The sequence below is a fragment of the Aethalodelphis obliquidens genome, unplaced genomic scaffold (genome assembly GCF_003676395.1).
Source record: "Aethalodelphis obliquidens isolate GAN/ISIS:26980383/991018 unplaced genomic scaffold, ASM367639v1 scaffold62, whole genome shotgun sequence".
Lineage (NCBI taxonomy): Eukaryota > Metazoa > Chordata > Mammalia > Artiodactyla > Delphinidae > Aethalodelphis > Aethalodelphis obliquidens.
Window position 1 is genome coordinate 9667539 of NW_020838006.1, and position 19456 is coordinate 9686994.

General features: G+C 39.4%; 1 protein-coding gene across 3 annotated transcripts in view; it reads right to left on the minus strand.

Moving 5' to 3' along the window:
* Positions 1–19456, minus strand: part of KIF15 (kinesin family member 15) — a 77358-nt gene that overhangs the window by 33629 nt on the left and 24273 nt on the right. For all 3 annotated transcript variants that reach the window (XM_027088277.1, XM_027088276.1, XM_027088278.1), the window contains exons 7-15: positions 19107–19286; positions 8331–8540; positions 6956–7081; positions 6667–6789; positions 4584–4707; positions 3970–4046; positions 3538–3747; positions 2242–2419; positions 109–250 (exon numbers count right to left, since the gene is read on the minus strand). In XM_027088277.1, the coding sequence (XP_026944078.1) occupies positions 109–250; positions 2242–2419; positions 3538–3747; positions 3970–4046; positions 4584–4707; positions 6667–6789; positions 6956–7081; positions 8331–8540; positions 19107–19286 (1370 nt within the window). The remainder of the gene's footprint in view (positions 1–108; positions 251–2241; positions 2420–3537; positions 3748–3969; positions 4047–4583; positions 4708–6666; positions 6790–6955; positions 7082–8330; positions 8541–19106; positions 19287–19456) is intronic.

Genomic DNA, 19456 nt, shown 5'->3' on the forward strand with positions numbered 1-19456 from the left:
TAGAATATTTAAGGTAAATGCTCAATTAAATCATCAATGCTAAACACCAAAACAAACCAACACTAAAAGATCAGAAATAGTAAGCATGAATGTGTATTTATACTTTACCTAGTTAGTTCTTTGAATTCTTCATATTCTTGCTTTGAATTATTCAGCTCTGTCTGAACTTGCAGGAGTTGTGCTTTTAACTTCTCAGTGTTTGCTAACGAACATGGCTCTTTCGGAGCTTTAGGAGAGAATCTTTGCTGACCTGATAATAAGGAAACAACCTGGTCTTTGAAAGAGAAAAATAACAGAATACATATTCTAAGTTCTTTGCCAGGTATCAATTTTGAAGCACAAGGAGGAAAAAAGAGAAATCACTGGAAAGTGGACCCTAAAATACAAGAGCCTGTAACTCAAGAGGAGACGTAAGACACAACCCAGTGCATCAAAGAGTATCAGAAGTTGTTTCTGAGAAGCTGTGAAGCCACAGGATGATGGGGCATATTTAAGCCAACACCTTTTCCATTAAGTGAAAAGAGCAAACAATGACTGAAGTATAACACCCACCCTGCTGGACAGAGAAACATCACCAATTGAATCTTGCAGGAATTAGTGCCAACGGTCAATGAATTTTTAGCAAAAGAAACAAATAGCAATGGCAGCCAACTGAAAGAACTTGGTATCATCTACCAGGTAGAATATATTAATTTTCAGGGATTGCTTAAAAGGCTGATTTTGTTGAAAAGAGTGCCACTGAGTTTCAGTATGGGAAATAACATGTAAAAATGTTTAGAGAGGGACTTCCCTGGTGGTCCAGTGGTAAAGAATCAGCTTTCCAATGCAGGGGACGTGGGCTCGATCCCTGTCCAGGCAACTAAGATCTCACATGCCATGGGCAACTAAGCCCATGCACCACAACTATTGAGCTCGTGCACCTCAATGAGAGCCCGCCTGCCGCAAACTACAGAGAAGCCCACGTGCTCTGGAGCCCACGTGCCACAACTACAGGACCCATGAGCCCTGGAGTCTGTGCACCACAACTAGAGAGAGAAAACCTGCATGCCACAACTAGAGAGAAGACCATGTGCCACAGCTAGACAGAAACCCGAGCAGACTGCACACTGTAATGAAAAGATTCTGCATGCTTCAACAGAGATGCCTCAACAAAGAACCCATGTGCCGCAAGTAAGACCCGACGCAGCCAAAAAAAAAAAAGGAAAATAAATTAATAAAATAAATGTTTAAAAAAAAAAAAGAAAGATTGAAGTAAATACCCAAACTGCTTATTAAAAAAGAAATTGTTTAGAGAATGATGTATGTTTAGAAGATGGTGAGGTCCAGAAATTACCATTAGTATCTTTCAAAGATAGTAAGTTAAGGTACTACTGAGGGCAAAATGGCCAACAAAATACAGAGCATTGTAGGAAAAAATAGTTAATATAGAAAACCTGATTTTAACTTTGCATCTAAAATTGTGGTCTCTCTACAACCCATATTCTGTGAATTTTATTCTTTTGTTAATTCATAACAGAATGGAAGAAGGCTTGGAAAAGGAAATTTAAAAAGTATTTTTTTCCTTTATCATTGCAGTATAAAAAGATTAGAACGATCTCAATTTCAACCTAAAGAGAAACAAAGGCTGAAACAGAGTGTGATGAAAGACCATGAAGATATTCACTCTAAGAATGGAGCAAACATAGACTTTGTTACCAAATCCCAGAGCATTAACACCAATAGCTGCCACGCGTGTAAATCACATCAGTAACTAAACCACTTTTCAGAGAGTAACAGTAAACTTACAGAACTAATGTAGAGCAGAACGTACACTGGCAAGCATGACCCGCAACCATGACATCAGGACCAATCACTGTGCTGGCTGGACCGTGAGTCTGATCACTCTGACATCTCTCACACTGTACAGATGTTCGTCAGGTGAATAAATATCTCAACTCTACACTCATTCATGTTGTCATTAGTTAAGTACTTTTCATTTCAAATACTTAAAATAGGAAAACTCCATTTAATAAAAGTGTAAAGTAATATCTGAATCAATCTTTTATCTGTAAGACAGATATTCTGAGTATTCCTTTGCTAATGGGTATCTATTAGCCTTCATAAAGAATAAGTATGTATATAAGAAGTTTGTACACCAGGTCTAGAGGCTAAAATGAAAACCCTCAATGCAAGGCAATATCGATGCCCTTTTAAACAGTCCCCTCGCCCCTAGAAGGCATGTTTACAACTATCACGTCTTACTTTTGTCATTTTTCTCTGTGCCAGATACTTCAAAGAAAGCTTCTTCCAGGATTGCGATGGTCTGGGCATCCATTTCGTGGGCTCTTTTCACAGGCTGTGACAATCTCAGTCTTCTGTTCTCCTCCCTGAGGGAATGATTTTCCATAGCATATTTTGCAACTCTGGGGTGGTGCTCTACCTGTCACATGGAAGAATTAGAGACCTACGTATTTACAAACATGACCTTAGTGAACAAGTCTTTCTGAAAGCCAACAGCAAACACTGTGGACACCGCAGGCACTGCGGGGGTGGGGAGCACTTCAGCTTTTACCATCAGACTGAATACGTGCATATCCTACAACTCTGAACTCTACATTCGGGTCTGGAAACTCGAAACTTCCCTGTCTACCCCTGAAACGTTCACCCAGGCACCTGCGGTGATAAGCACAGAGTGCACATTGTGGCAGGCTCTTCCTGCAAAGTAGACGGCTTGAATTAACACACTGAAAAGAATTAGGAAACTCTCTACTGACCAGGGTGGAATGCCCCCCAAAGACACATTAAATGAAAAGGGCAAGGTACAGAAAAGTGCGTATGCTGTCTTCTGTGCACAAAAGGGATAAAAGTAAAAACATCTATCAATATTAGTTGGAAAATGCAGAAAAACTCTCAAAAGATATCCCCTCTGGTGAGAGATTATCCTGTTTTTTAATTACGCACCTGTGTCAACTATCCAGATTCTCAGGGAAAAGGAAAAACAACAACACTTCAAAGGGCTCAGCTGTGAAGAGACTACCGGCTCCGATAACCCCAGGTGCCCACTGGGAGGAAGTGTGCTTGGCCTGCTGGGGCTAACGGCCAGGGCAGTGACACCACCACCACATCCTCCCTTCTCCCTTCAGGTTTTACTAGTTTAGAAAATTGTGTGTGGGGGGGCACATTATGCAATCATACTGTCAGTTGAATTCATTTAAAACACTTTCTCGGGCTTCCCTGGTGGCGCAGTGGTTGAGAGTCCACCTGCCGATGCAGGGGACATGGGTTCGTGCCCCGGTCCGGGAAGATTCCACATGCCGCAGAGCGGCTGGGCCCGTGAGCCATGGCCGCTGAGCCTGCGCGTCCAGAGCCTGTGCTCCACAGTGGGAGAGGCCACAGCAGTGAGAGGCCCGCATACCGCAAGAAAACAAAACAAAACCAAAAAAAAACCACTTTCTCTTGTATTAAATTAGAAAAATTTACTGACCAACTTGGTGACTGATTCATACTTGCTTTGAACTTCTTTTAGTTTTACAGTTACTGCGAATGTCATGTACTCACTTGTTCTCGCAGAGTTTGAATCTCATCCCTCAATTCCGACAGCAAAAGATCCTGCTCCTCGGGCAGAAAACTTCCCCGGGATTCCTTGTGGAGCTTCTCTAGGCGCATTATTTGATCCTCTCGGAATTTCACGATCATTTTATTAGATTGAATAAATTTTTCTTTTTTGAGGGTGAGGTCTTCCAATTGGCTAACTTTTTCTACCAAAGACTTAAGAAATTCATAATTTGGTTAAACATAAAAAATAACTGGGCTTCCCTAAATTTTCACAAAACAAGCAATAAACACTAACTTCACATTTAATCTCAAAGGCAAAATTAGGTTTTTCAGTCTTCGTTGTATTTACTTGTGCCATTTATTTCACTCGGAAAAGCTCCTCATAGTGAAAGCCTAAAATATCTTGAATCCCCTTTTACTAATTCAGTTTCCTACCTTCTTTTCCTGTTCAGATTTCTTAAAAAATAACATAGCCTCTCGGAAATACTTCATGTAGTCAGTCTCGTCTTTGCCTGTAACGGGTCCAGTAAGAAAGAAAAGGAAAGAGGAAAAATGTTTTATCTCCCAAATTTTAAGAACAAGAAATGAGCTAAAATAGCCTTTGATGGACTGCTCTCAATTCGTCTTAAAGAATCAGACTCTCATCACCAGATCATGAATTTCAAATTAACCCAGTCTACAAATTACCTATTCTTTGAAGAAAAGTAAGTCTCTCATATCCAATTTAGTAAACATATAAAGATTACATATGACAGAATCTTGGAAGTGGATCTAAATGAAATTTACTAGTATCTCTTTTTAGCACTTATTAGGGATAAATTATTCAAAATTATTTCTACTCCCCCTTCCCACATCTCACAGAAATCAGTACCTGTGGTAACTGTGTCTGGTTACAAAGTACCATGTTCCTATGTAGGTGAAATAAACAGGAACAGACACTTGTGGGAAATCTGGGTAGCCTTACTGCGTTGTGTCTGTCACTGGAGGGCTCTCATACTAATACCCACACCTGGATTTCCTCAGGTTAGAGGACACCGCGCTCGTCGTACCTCCGGTCCGAAAGCTTTCTGGTAGTATCTGCCCTGCAGTAAGCTGGGCCAGCTGCTCTTTGAGCCTCTTCACTTCAGCTTGGAGCTGGGTCACATTTCCTTGCGTGTCTTCATTTACCACTGCCTGTTCAAGAATTTTTTTAAAAAGCATTAAAAGAATGCTGAGTCATACAGTCTCGTGTTTATATTTGTTTGTATGATTTGGACTGACGAAGACCAAACAAAACTGCACTTGCATCTCACAAACAGTCCAAAGGCCTCCAAAATCAGTGTGCTGCAGTGCGGAGAGAGCTTCCTTCCCCTCTGCCTTCACACCAAGAGCCAGAGACTCTTTCCCCTCCCCTCCCCAAGCCCCCACTTAGGTCTCTGCTCTGTTGACTAGCCCTGGGCCCTGCTGGGCTGGGTCACCTCTGGGATCAACGTATATTCATCTAACACTGGCTTCTTCCTGAGATAACCCCACCCCATGAAGAGCAAATACCTCCATGAGTGTCACCTCCCCCTGTCTTCACTCCCTAAAGAGGTGTAAGGAACTGCAGAGATGACCTGAGCTCCACTGGCTTGGAAGAAACCACCGTCTCCAGAAAAATCCAACCCTGTATTTCCTAACAGTCGCCTGGAAGGGAGAGTTGGTTTGACAACTCCATTTCTGTTTTATTATCAAACTAAAGGCTGTTTTAAAGAAATGTCTTATTTGAGATGACTTCTAAGAAGTTCAGAAAGTCTCACAAAACCTAGAGGGTGATAACAAGAGTCAAGAGCTGAGACCCAACCAAATCAAACACCCAATACTCCAGAGTGAGGGAGAAACCTCTGACAGCCCCAAGGTCCCCATGTTCCTGTCTGTAGCTGGGTCTGCCCACTGGGAAGGACTGTTCACCCTTAAACAAATTCCAGACATCCGAGCCACTTTCCCTTGGTAGGCTGCAGCAGAGGACTCACCATTGGCAGGGACTAGTATAAGGCTCCTGGTTTTGTTATTTCATGTGTTAAGAAGCCATTTCTAGTTATTTTTGATTCTTATGGACAGCCTCATTAAAAGGCATTCCTATACACTGTGACATCACTGTCACATCAGTGACATAATTCTAATTATCCCTGCAGTTCTCCACTCTCCAAAATCTTCTAGTAAGTCCCAAGAGATAGGGTCAGGAAGCTCTAATGATTTTCCTCCTCATATTACAAATATCCCACAGGGGGTTCATACTCCAATAAAATGAATGAATAACCAGACCTATACTCTTCTGCCTTACCCAAGGGAAGAGGCAACATGGACCTCTTTGCTTTTACCATGATAAGATCACCAGGGAGTCTATTTTGGGAGGTAACAATGACCACTTTCTCCTTTGAAAGAGAAAGGAAATTAATTTGCCAATTTATGCCCTTTGAGTCTTTTGTCTAGAACCAAAGAGCCCTCCAACCTCTCCAAAGCAAGTGGGGAACTCCTTGGTCTTTTGAGTCTGCACCAGAGGCTGGCGGAGCGCTGCTTGAACACAGCCATGCCCATATGTTTACATATCATCTACAGCTGCTTTCTCACTACAAAGGCAGAGCTGAATGGTTGGGACAGAGACCATATGGTCCAAGAAGCCGAAATTATTTACCTCTTGGGCCCTTTACAGGAAGTTTTCTGACCACTGGTGTACACAAGTATCAAGGAAACTTCTTGTATATAAAGAAAAATGAGAAATCCTTAGAGTTCCAGACAACTTGAAAGACAAAGTTGGTCAATAGCATCAAATTACATTCATAGCGGATCCTCCTGCTCCCAGCACCCAGCTCCTATAGCGTGGTTTAGGTAAATAAATTTAGTCTCCAGCCCAATTACAAAAGAAAAACTTTGCCTTCCCTTCAGAAAAAACTAGCCAAACAATAATGACCACAAGACCTATTCTAGTCTCAAATTACATGAGCGATATAGAAGGCTCGGAAAGATAAAATAGAAACCCTGCTTAGAGTTAGGCTTTCGCAACAGAGAAATACAATAACTAAAAGCTAATGTTAATATGAGGGCAATCACAAAAGTGAGATACTGCAAGCTTAAATATTCTTATAATTTACTTAAGCATACTCAATATTTTACCTTATTTTTAATCAGCTTGGCTCTTTGGGCAAAATTAAGCGTTGATAGGGTTTCCCCAAAACACCTAGATCCAGGATGAACATTTGCAATTATGGCTGTTTTGGCATTACCTCCAAGGGAATCCTGTTTAATGATATGAATGGTACAAATTTTCAGGGGAGAAACCACAAGATGTTTTTTAAGCAAAGAAAATGTATACTATTAGCACCAAGGCTGAGAGATTATCCGACTACCAACCATAGTGAGCATAACCAAAACAGGGGCCCAGGAACCCAATGATCTACTTTACCCGGAGTAAGAAGGTAAGTTTGGAGTCTCTGTAGCAAACGTGTCTCTGTTTTCCATTACCCACATCGACAAGCGCAGTAATCACCTGGCCCAGGCAGCTCAACGATCGGTTTATGTTACCTGCTTCCTAGGGCGTTTGGGAAAAAGAACAAAAAATTGAGGTGCACTGGTGTCTTTTTAGTATTTTGAATTAAAATATACCTAGCATATTACAAGAGAACATTCAGTCTAATTCTACAATGTAATGTATAATAAAACCCCTTTAAAAGACTGGTTTCAGGAGAAAAGAAAAATGTTTGGGTTAAACGTGTTACACTGGATTTTTACCGTAGGGAGCATATTTCGATAACTGGGTCTGCAGAAGTGGGAGAATAGAAAAAAGAGAGGAGGAATAGAAATTATTAAGCAAGATGTGATGAGTTCGGAGTTGCCACTATCTGTTACCATTCGGAAAGGTGGTTTAGGGTCACAGTTGACAGCCCTGTCTGTGGAGCTGGATTACCATTTGAATCTCAGCGACTCTTAGCCATGTGCCCCTGGAAAATTTCCTCCAGTTTCTTCAAAATAGAAAGGATAATAGGATCACTTCCCAGAGTTGTTGGGACGGTTAAATAGCTAATATATATAAAGCATTTAGAATGGGCCCAGCATATGTCCTATTTTGAACTTATGCTATTTTTCTTTGCTTCATGTCCCCATAGAAACACAAATGTGAGACAGACTGAAACTGCCTGAGAGCTCAAGCGGCTCAAACCCTCACTTTTAAGGCAAACAAGACCCTCTCCTCTACCATTTCTGACTCTTCTCCCCGCCCCGCCCTTATATATTCTAAACTGTAGAATCCACACACATTTTATTTATTTATTTATTTTGTCCGCAGGGCATGTGGGATCTTAGTTCCCTGACCAAGGATTGAACCTGTGTCCCTTGCATTGGAAGAGCGAAATCCTAACCACTGGACCGCCACACACATTTTATTGACAGTACATATTACCATACATATACATATAAACATTAGCAATACATATTAGCAAGAACTTCTGGTAATACCTTAGCCTAGAACGAGGTCCTTAACCCTTAACTCAAGAACTACTTTGCCATGCTTCCCCCAAGCAGGCCATGTCACACCCTTCTTCCTCTGACCCCTGCTACCACTCATAATATCACCCCTTTTGGCATGAATTCAAATACTCTTGCTACTGACACTTGTCATATCCCATGTATGTTTACTGTCCCTACCCCACAACAAAAGTTTCTATACCTTTTGGATGAAAGCAATTTCTTAACCCTTTGTAGCCCTCAAAACACTTAGCTTGGTATTGGTACTAATTAGTAATAATTCAGTCAAGAATTGAAGACCATAATTCCATTCTTACCTTCAATCTCATCCCTTCTGCATGGGTATCTTTTTGCCTTTCAGATCCTGCTAAATCCACCAGATTGAGAAGGGAGGTCCGTATGTTCACAGTTTCATGGCTTTTCTCCATTGACTCTATTGTAATTGTAAAGACTGCATGAGACCTAGAGGATTCTCTATTCATTGATGTTGATGCCACACGTCTGTTTCTCCACCCTCCAGACAACACCTAGGCAAAAGGAAAATACGTTATCACGACTTCCAAGTGGTCACAACAGCCACGAACATCAGTAGGAAATTTGCAAAGAGTGGTGAGAGACTATCTAATGAGGAATACACTCAAATTATTTTCCTTTCCCTTTCCTGTTTTGATTCTTCTCCATGTCATGAAAGAAAACAAGCAGGAAATCAGAAGGCATAGGATCTAGAATGGGTTTTGCCATTTCTCTATTTGTATTAACTCGATGCAAATTGCAAAATCTCTCTGAACCCTCTTCTTTACCGAGACTATGAGAAAGCTAGATAAAATAAGTCTTAAAATTACCTTCAAGCCCGAAGTTTTATTAGCTCTTTTGGTCTACAAAGTATTTGTTTTCCCTCCCTATTCCCTGTGGCAAGCAGATACATGAAGGTTCAGACTGCAGACTCTAGAACAGGATGAACATGAGTTCAACTCTTGGCTCCACTATCTACCAGTTGTGTGGTCTGGGGGCCAGTTGACCTTTTCAAGGCTCAGTCCCATATTTGTATAATGGGAATATGGGTACCTACCTCACAGGGCAGAACATCTCAAACTGTAATATGAATGCTAATCAGCTAGGATCTGGTTAAAATTCAGATTCTGACTCATTAGACGTGAGGTAGAGACTGAGATCCTGCATTTCTAACAACCTCCTATGTGACACCCACAGTCTGAGAACTACATTCTTAAGTGGCATGGTCATAATATGTATTGGAGAAAATGAAGAAATTAGTAGCTTATCTCAAAAAGTAGATAAAAAATTAAATGAAATAACGTATACAAAAGAAGTTAGCACAGGGCTTAGCACATACACTCAATAAATGGAGCTGTTATAACCCTCTATATTAACCAGCCATAGCATAAAAATGAAATTGTTTATATCTTTATTTTTTTGGTTAGTAGTTCATGCTTCCTTTTCACAACACTAAATACTGTATATTAAATAGTAGATAATGATACATTCATACAGCTGCAAAGAGAAAGAGAGAGAGATCCTCAAACATGGGACAAATTTCAAAATACTATTAGCTTAAAAAAGCAAGTGCAGGGCTTCCCTGGTGGTGCCGTGGTTAAGAATCCGCCTGCCAATGACGGGGACATGGATTCAAACCCTGGTCCGGGAAGATCCCACATGCCGCGGAGCAACTAAGCATGTGCACCACAACTACTGAGCCTGCGCTGTAGAGCCCGGGAGCCACAACTACTGAGCCCATGTGCAACAACTACTGAAGCCCACGTGCCTAGAGCCCGTGATCCGCCACAAGAGAAGCCACTGCAATGAGGAGGCTGTGCACCTCAACAAAGAGTAGCCCCTACTCGCCTCAATTAGAGAAAGCCCATGCACAGCAACGAAGACCCAACACAGCCAAAAATAAATAAATAAATTTATAAAAATAAAAATTTTTAAAAAGCAAGTGTAAAAGTGTAAAATATGCTATCATTTGTGCAATATAAGGTGAAAAAGCAAATACAAGTCTGCTTATTTAAATACTTATGCAAAGGCCAAATACAAACAAAAATCAAAAACAAAACACAAAACTATTTGGTGAATACTCATGGATTGGAAGACTCAATATTGTTAAGATATTAATTCTCCCCAAATTGATCGACAGATTCAACCCAATCCCACTCAAAAATCCCAGCAGTCTTTTCTGTAGAAACTAACAAACTAAATCTGAGTATATGAAAATGCAAAGGACTAAAGAATAACCAAACTAATTGTTAAGAAATTAGAGAACTTACTCTACCTGATCTCAAGACGTACTTCTCAGCAATAACAATACAGGCCTAACTCATTTTACTGTGCTTTGCAGATATTATGTTTGTTACAAATTGAAGGTTTGTGGCAACCCTGTGTCAAGCAAGGCTGACTCTCTTGTTAGGGGCTAATGTAGCTGGTGACTAAGTTGAAGCCAATGCTCATTTACCATTCTAAAATTCCTAGAGCCTTAAGAATTATGCTAAATCTACTCTGCCTATGCTCTATAACTGGAACAACAAAGCCTGGATGACAGCACATCTGTTTACAACATGGTTTACTGAATATTTTAAGGTCACTGTTGAGACCTATTGCTCAGAGAAAAAAATTCCTTTGAAAATAGTATTGCTCATTGACAATACACCTGGTCACCCAAGGGCTCTGGTGGAGATGTACAACAAGGTTAATGTTGTTTTCATGGCTGCTAATACGACATCCATTCTGCAGCCCATGGATCAAGGAGTCATTTTGACTTTCAAATCTTATTATCGAAGAAATATACTTCATAAGACTAAAGCTGCCATGGACAGTGATTCCTCTCATGGATCTGAGGAAAGTCAACTAAAACTTCCTAGAAAGGATTCACCACTCCAGATGCCATAAAGAACATTCACGACTCGTGACAAGAGGACAAAATATCAACATTAACAGGACTTTGGAAGAAGCTGATTCCAACCCTCACGGGTGATTTTGAGGGGTCCAAGACTTCAGTGGAGGGAATAACACAGATGTGGTAGGAATAGCAAGAGAAGTATTATTAGAAGTGGAGCCTGAAGATGTGACTGAACTGCTGCAATCTCCTGATAAAACAGATGAGAGGTTGCTTCTTATGGATGAGCAAAGAGAGTGGTTACTTGAAATGGAATCTACTCCTGGCGAAGATGCTGTGAAGATTGCTGAAAAGACAACAGAGGATTTAGAATATTATATAAACGTAGTTGATAAAGCGGGGCAAGGTTTGAGAGGACTGACTCCAATTTTGAAAGAAGTTCCACTATGGGTAAAATGGTACCAAACAGCTGCAGAGAAATCATTCATGACAGTAAGAGTCCCCTGATGCAGCAAACTTCATTGTTATCTTAAGAAATTGCAACATCCATTCCAACCTTCAGCAACCACCATCCCTATCCGTCAGCAGCCATCACCACTGAGGAAAGACCTTCCAGCAGCAAAAAGATTATGATTCACTAAAGGCTCAGAGGATGGTTAGCATTTTTTAACAATAAAATATTTTTAAATTAAGGTATATACATTGTTTTTATAGACATAATGCTATTGCACACTTAATAAACTATAGAAGAGCGCTTTTATATGCACTGAGAAACCAAAACATTCATGTGACTCACTTTATTGCAATATTTGCTTTATTGTGGGGGGGAGACCAAACCTATGATATCCTCAGGTTTGCCTAATATCGAGCAACAATATCAATATCAAGACAGTTGTGTATTGGTAACTGATTCAGACACATAGATCAATGAAACAAAATACAGTCAGATATAAACCCATACACGTACGGTCAATTGATTTTCTTTAAAGGTGCAAAGGCAACCAAATGAGAAAATTTTTTTTAAACAAATGGTGCTGCATACGGGATCAAAACCAAAAAGGCAACCCAAGAGTGAACTCTGATGTCAACTATGGGCTTGGGGTGATTACGATATGTCAAAGTAAGTTCATCAATTGAACCAGTTTAGTGGGGAATGTTTAAAATGGGGAAGGCTACCCATTTGGGGGAGCACGGGATATATGAGAAATCACTGTACATTCCCCTCACTTTTGCTGTTAACCTAAAATTGCTCATCTTAAAAAGAAGCAAGAGGGACTTCCCTGGTGGTCCAGTGGTGAAGACTCCACACTCCCAATGCATGGGGCCCAGGTTCGATCCCTGGTTGGGGAACTAGATCCCACATGCTGCAACTAAGGGTTCACATGCCGCAACTAAAGATCCTGCATACTGCAACTAAGACCCGACGCAGCCAAATAAATAAATAAATATTTTTTAAAAAGAAAGGAAGAAAGGGGAAAGAGCATTGAATAAAACAGAACACAAAACACTAAGAAAGATAGTAGAAACCAGTCCAACAATATCAACAATCATACTTATGTAAAGATAGGTAAGATGCTGTCAAAAAAAGAAATTTTTTTTTAAAGCAAGATATAACTACGTGGTTTTTCTTGTAGAAAAACTTAAAACATTAAAACACAGAGGACTGATGGGAAAACATATACCGGGCAAATAGCTAATCAAAAGAATGCTGAATGGTATGTCAATATCAGACAAAATAAATTTTTAAGGTAAAATATGTTAATAGAAAACTGTGCTAATAATAGAAAACTAGGGACTTCTCTGGTGGGGCAGTGGATAAGAATCCGACTGCTGGTTTCCCTGGTGGCGCAGTGGTTGGGGGTCCGCCTGCCGATGCGGGGGGTGCGGGTTCGTGCCCCGGTCCAGGATGGTCCCACATGCCGCGGAGTGTCTGGGCCCGTGAGCCATGGCCGCTGGGCCTGCGCGTCCAGAGCCTGTGCTCCGCAGCAGAAGAGGCCACAGCAGTGACAGGTCCGCGTACCGTAAAAAAAAAAAAAGAATCTGCCTGCCAATGCAGGGGACACGGGTTCAAGCCCTGGTCCGGGAAGATCCCACATGCCACGGAACAACTAAGCCCATGTGCCACAACTACTGAGCCTGCGCTCTAGAGCCTCCATGCCACAACTACTAAGCCCGTACACCTTGAGCCCATGCTCCACAACAAGCGAAGCCACTGCAATGAGAAGCCTGCGCACCACAACGAAGAGTAGCTTCCGTTCTCCACAACTAGAGAAAGCCCGCATAAAGCAATAAAGACCCAACACAGCAAAAAATAAAAATTAAAAAAAAAAATAGAAAACTGTGTTAATATAAATACAAAACTACGAATTCAAATCAAAGGAAGATATATTAATTCTACTACTTGCATATGCCCCTAATAAAAGTCTATCTCTATATGTACACATATATATTTACATATATAGACAAAAGTCAAGACAAAACCAACACTTTAGTTGGAGATTAATATATCTCAAGTATTGATAGATTATACAGACAAAAAAAAATTTGTAAAAATATAAAACCCTATATCCAAGGATGTACATTCTTCTCAAGCACACCCTTATAAAAGTTGGCCATTTTATTAATCTATAAATAAATTCTCAATAAATCTCAAAGACTAGGAATCACACAAGACCACATTCTCTGATCCCAATGCAATTAACAATCAACATGAAAAATAAATTTAAATTTCCCATAAATTGGGGAATTTAAAATCACATTTCTAAGTAAATCATGGGTCAAAAAAGAAATTATAATGGAATAATACTTAGATCTATATGACAGTTAAGATATTAAAACTTGTATAAACTTTGAGTAATATTAAGTAAATTTATAGCATTAAATACAAAAGAAAGGCCAAAATGAGCTAAGCATCGAGCTTAAGAAGTCGGAAGGAAAGTAGGATAAACCCAAAGAAAGTAAAAATAAAACATTAAAGAGTAAGGCCATATAAACCATCACAACTATTCAAAAAGAGAACAGAATTGTAGTTACAGCAAAGATTTTTAAAATGAGAATACTAGGAACAGCTTTATGCCAATATATTTGAAAACTCAGAGGAAACTAAAATTTTTCTAGGAACACGCAACCTATCAAGACTTCTGACCCAAAATGCCTGCATAGGTCTATTAAAGAATTTTTATTTGTTGTTAAAAATCTTCTTACCAAATAAATAAATAAATAAACAAATAATCAATGTAACTAAACACAAGGCCCAGATGTTTTGGGGATGAGTGCTACATGCTTTTTAAGAACAGGTCATTCTAATCACACATATTTCCAGAAAACACATAAAGGTGGTAATAAAGCAAGACAAGGAAAGTAGGAAAAAGGAAAAATACAAGTTTATCTCAATCTTAAGCCCTGATGAAAAATGATAAACAAAATACTGACAAACCTAATCTAATATTTTATCATGTTAACATGTTAATGAGAAAAACCACGTGATCATCTCAGTAGAGGTAGAAAGAGCATCTGACAAAATTTAACACACATCCTTGATTTTATAAGATAGTTAACAGGGTGGCTGATTATAAAAGCATTCTATTAAAAAACCTGCATTTATATACATAACAGACAACATGTAATTGTTTTTTTTTTTTTTTCAGTACCGCTGCGGCCTCTTCCGCCGCGGAGCACAGGCTCCGGACGCACAGGCCCAGCAGCCATGGCCCACGGGCCCAGCTGCTCCGCGGCATGTGGGATCCTCCCGGACCGGGGCACAAAGCTGCGTCTCTTGCATCGGCAGGCGGACTCTCAACCACTGGGCCACCAGGGAAGCCCGACAACATGTAATTTTAAAAAGAAGTTATCCCCCCCCACCAGAGCAATAAAAAATATAAGGTATATTAGAATAAAGGTAACCAAAAAAGGTAAGATTTTTATGGTGAAAATTATTGTAATGTAAGACATTAAAGACCCAATTAAATGAAGAGACATACCATGTTCATGTATGAACTCTATTGTAACTGGTCTCTAACTGCAATGCAATTCTAATCAAAATCTCAACATGTTTTGAATGTGCATATATACATACCCCGGATCACAAGTAAAACCTATCTCTTACTATGAGAGTCACAGTTTAAGATGTTTGAAAAAGATTTGCTGAAGATGGAAGAATAAATTAATGAAGGCTGATATATATATATATTTATTTATTTATAAATATTCATATAATGGATTACACAGCAGTGAAAAAAAGGCAACATAGATGAATTTCATGCACTGTGTTGACTTTAAAAAAGTTATAGAAGGCAATATACATAACTCTTTTTAAAACTCAAAAACAGGCAATACTAACATTTTAAGAAATACATACATATGTGATTTAAAAGTAGAAGAAAATGATGACATTCAGCACAGTGCTTATGTTTAGGGAGGAACCAGAGATATGAGATAGAAAGAAGCACACAGGTAGAATGATAATATTGGTGATATTTAACTTTAAATTGTCTAATGGAGTCCTGCAAGTTCATTTTAACATTATGCTTAGTAAGTTATATGCATGTGGCAATACTGTATATGCATCAAATATTACATACAAAAAAATTGTTTAAAATCAACTGGCCAGGTTAGAATCCATACAATGTGAATAGAGGAAGAAAGAGAAAATATGAACAGACCCAATCACAAGCAATGAAATTGAAACCGTGATTAAAAATCTTCCAAAAAACAAAAGTCCAGGACCAGATGGCATCACAGGCGAATTCTATCAAACATTTAGAGAAGAGCTAACACCCATCCTTCTCAAACTCTTCCAAAAAACTGCAGAGGAAGGAACACTCCCAAACTCATTCTATGAGGCCACCATCATCACCCTGATACCAAAAGCAGACAAAGATAGTACAAAAAAAGAAAATTACAGACCAATATCACTGATGAATATAGATGCAAAAATCCTCAACAAAATACTAGCAAAGAGAATCCAACAACACATTAAAAGAATCATAAACCATGATCAAGTGGGATTCATCCCAGAGATGCAAGGATTCTTCAATATATGCAAATCAATCAATGTGATACACCGTATTAACAAATTGAAGAATAAAAACCATATGATCATCTCAATAGATGCAGAAAAAGCTTTCAACAAACTTCAACACCCATTTATGATAAAAAACCCTCCAGAAAGTAGGCATAGAGGGAACTTACCTCAACATAATAAAGGCCATATATGAAAACCCCAGAGCAAACATCATTCTCAATGGTGAAAAACTGAAAGCATTTCCTCTAAGATCAGGAACACGACAAGGATGTCCACTCTCACCACTATTATTCAACATAGTTTTGGAAGTCCTAGCCACGGCAATCAGAGAAGAAAAAGAAATAAAAGGAATACAAATTGGAAAAGAAGTGAAACTGTCACTGCTTGCAGATGACATGATACTATACATAGAGAATCCTAAAGATGCCACCAGAAAACTACTAGAGCTAATCAATGAATTTGGTAAAGTTGCAGGATACAAAATTAATGCACAGAAATCTCCTGCATTCCTATACACTAATGGTGAAAAATCTGAAAGAGAAATTAAGGAAACACTTCCATTTACCATTGCAACAAAAAGAATAAAATACCTAGGAATAAACCTACCTAGGGAGACAAAAGACCTGTATGCAGAAAACTATAACACACTGATGAAAGAAATTAAAGATGGAGAGATATACCATGTTCTTGGATTGGAAGAATCAATACTGTGAAAATGACTATACTGCCCAAAGCAATCTACAGATTGAATGAAATCCCTACCAAATTACCAATGGTATTTTTTACAGAACTAGAACAAAAAATCTTAAAATCTGTATGGAGACACAAAAGACCCCGAAGAGCCAAAGCAGTCTTGAGGGAAAAAATTGGAGCTGGAGGAATCAGACTCCCTGACTTCAGATCATACTACAAAGCTAATCAAGACAATATGGTACTGGCACAAAAACAGAAATATAGATAAATGGAACAAGACAGAAAGCCCAGAGATAAACCCACACACCTATGGTCAACTCATCTATGACAAAAGAGGCAAGGATATACAATGGAGAAAAGACAGTCTCTTCAATAAGTGGTGCTGGGAAAACTGGACAGCTACATGTAAAAGAATGAAATTAGAACACTCCCTAATACCATACATAAAAAAAAACTCAAAATGGATTAGAGACCTAAATGTAAGACTGGACACTATAAAACTCTTAGAGGAAAATATAGGAAGAATGCTCTTTGACATAAATCACAGCAAGATCTTTTTTGATCCACCTCCTAGAGTAATGGAAATAAAAACAAAAATAAACAAATGGGACCTAATGAAACTTAAAAGCTTTTGCAAAGCAAAGGAAACTACAAGTAAGACGAAAAGAGAACCCTCAGAAAGGGAGAAAATATTTGCAAACGAATCAATGGACAAAGGATTAATCTCCAACATATATAAACAGCTCATGCAGCTCATTATTAAAAAAACAAACAACTCAATCCAAAAATGGGCAGAAGACCTAAATAGACATTTCTCCGAAGAAGACATACAGATGGCCAAGAAGTACATGAGAAGCTGCTCAACATCACTAATTATTAGAGAAATGCAAAACAAAACTACAATGAGTTATCACCTCATACCAGTTAGAATGGGCATCATCAGAAAATCTACAAACAACAAATGCTGGAGAGGGTGTGGAGAAAAGGGAACCCTATTGCACTGTTGGTGGGAATGTAAAGTGATACAGCCACTATGGAGAACAGTATGGAGGTTCCTTAAAAAACTAAAAATAGAATTACCATATGACCCAGCAATCCCACTACTGGGCATATACCCAGAGAAAACCATAATTCAAAAAGACACATGCACTCCAATGTTCATTGCAGCACTATCTACAATAGCCAGGTCATGGAAGCAACCTAAATGCCCATCGACAGACAATAGATAAAAAAGATGTGTCACGTTTATACAATGGAATATTACTCAGTCATAAAAAGGAATGAAATTGGGTCATTTGTAGAGACGTGGATCGATCTAGAGACTGTCATACAGGGTGAAGTCAGAAAGAGAAAAACAAATATTATATATTAACGCATATATGTGGAACCTAGAAAAATGGTACAGATGAACCAGTTTGCAGGGCAGAAATAGAGACACAAATGTAGAGAACAAACGTATGGACACCAAGGTGGGGGAAGTGGCGGGGTGTGTGTGTGTGTGTGTGGTGGTGTGACAAATTGGGAGATTGGGATTGACATATATACACTAATATGTATAAAATGGATAACTAATAAGAACCTGCTGTATAAAAAAATAAATTTAAAAAAATTCAAAAAAAAAAACGTGAATAGAATATTTTTCAAATTCCTGTCAAAAGGTTTCTTTGTCCTGAGCTGAATGGCAAAAAGAGGTTGCCTTTTGACACCTAACAAATAATAAACAAGGGTGGAAAACAGAGAGCAGAGCCAGCTGGTTTGAAGGGCAGAGATCCCAGGAGCTCTTCAAAAGGGCAACTCCAGGCTTCCCTGGTGGCGCAGTGGTTAAGAATCTGCCTGCCAATGCAGGGGACACAGGTTCGAGCCCTGGTCCGGGAAGATCCCACATGCCGCGGAGCAGCTAAGCCCATGCGCCACAGCTACTGAGCCTGTGTGCCACGACTACTGAGCCCGTGTGCCACAACTACTGAGCCAGCATGCCACAACTACTGAAGCCCGTGTGCCTAGAGCCCATGCTCCGCAACGAGAAGCCACCGCAATGAGAAGCCCGCGCACCGCAACAAAGAGTAGCCCTACTCGCCACAACTAGAGAAAGCCCGTGCGCAGCAACGAAGACCCAATACAGCCAAAATAAAATAAATAAAATAAATAAATAATAATAAAATAAAACTGTAACTCTATATCCTTTAAAGAAACCCTCCCCAAAAAAAGGGCAGCTCCCAGGAGGAACAACTAAAGGGATATGGTCACTAACAAACTGTCCCCCATTGACATGTAAGGTGGTTTTTAGGAGTCTATGACCAGAATGAACAACACCAAAATAACACAAAATCAGGGGTCAAACTTCTATTTTAACTAAGGGGAAATTTATAAAACAGTGTCATATCCTTCTTTCATTTCTTCTCATGAACATTCTGGTTATGGCTTCACAAAACATTTTTAGTAACTCAACTCTTTCTCTTTTTTTGAGATTAAGGTGCTCGTCACAGCATGCTATGTTGCCTACGAATCAAATTGCTCAAGGCAGGGTACCTGATAGGCTTCAGCAGCTGAGGTCACCACGTGCTCCACAGCACCAACAACGAAGACTCCCTTCTTAATATGCTCCCTTAAGTACAGTCCAGCCGATGCAGAGTCCAGGAGGTCATAGATCTGCTCGTTGTAGATTTCAATAAAGGAACACTTACAAAGAAAACTCTTTCCAGCTCCAGCCTGTAAAAGAGAAGCCTGGTGTAGCTATGTTCTTTTCATGAGTTCATCCTTACCTTTCATGAGCATTCATCTTTCACTCACTTCACAACATATAAAATTCCTACAACATTATCCTTTACACAATACAGGACACTTAAAAGTCAGGTTTAAAATACAGATTAGTAGTTTCA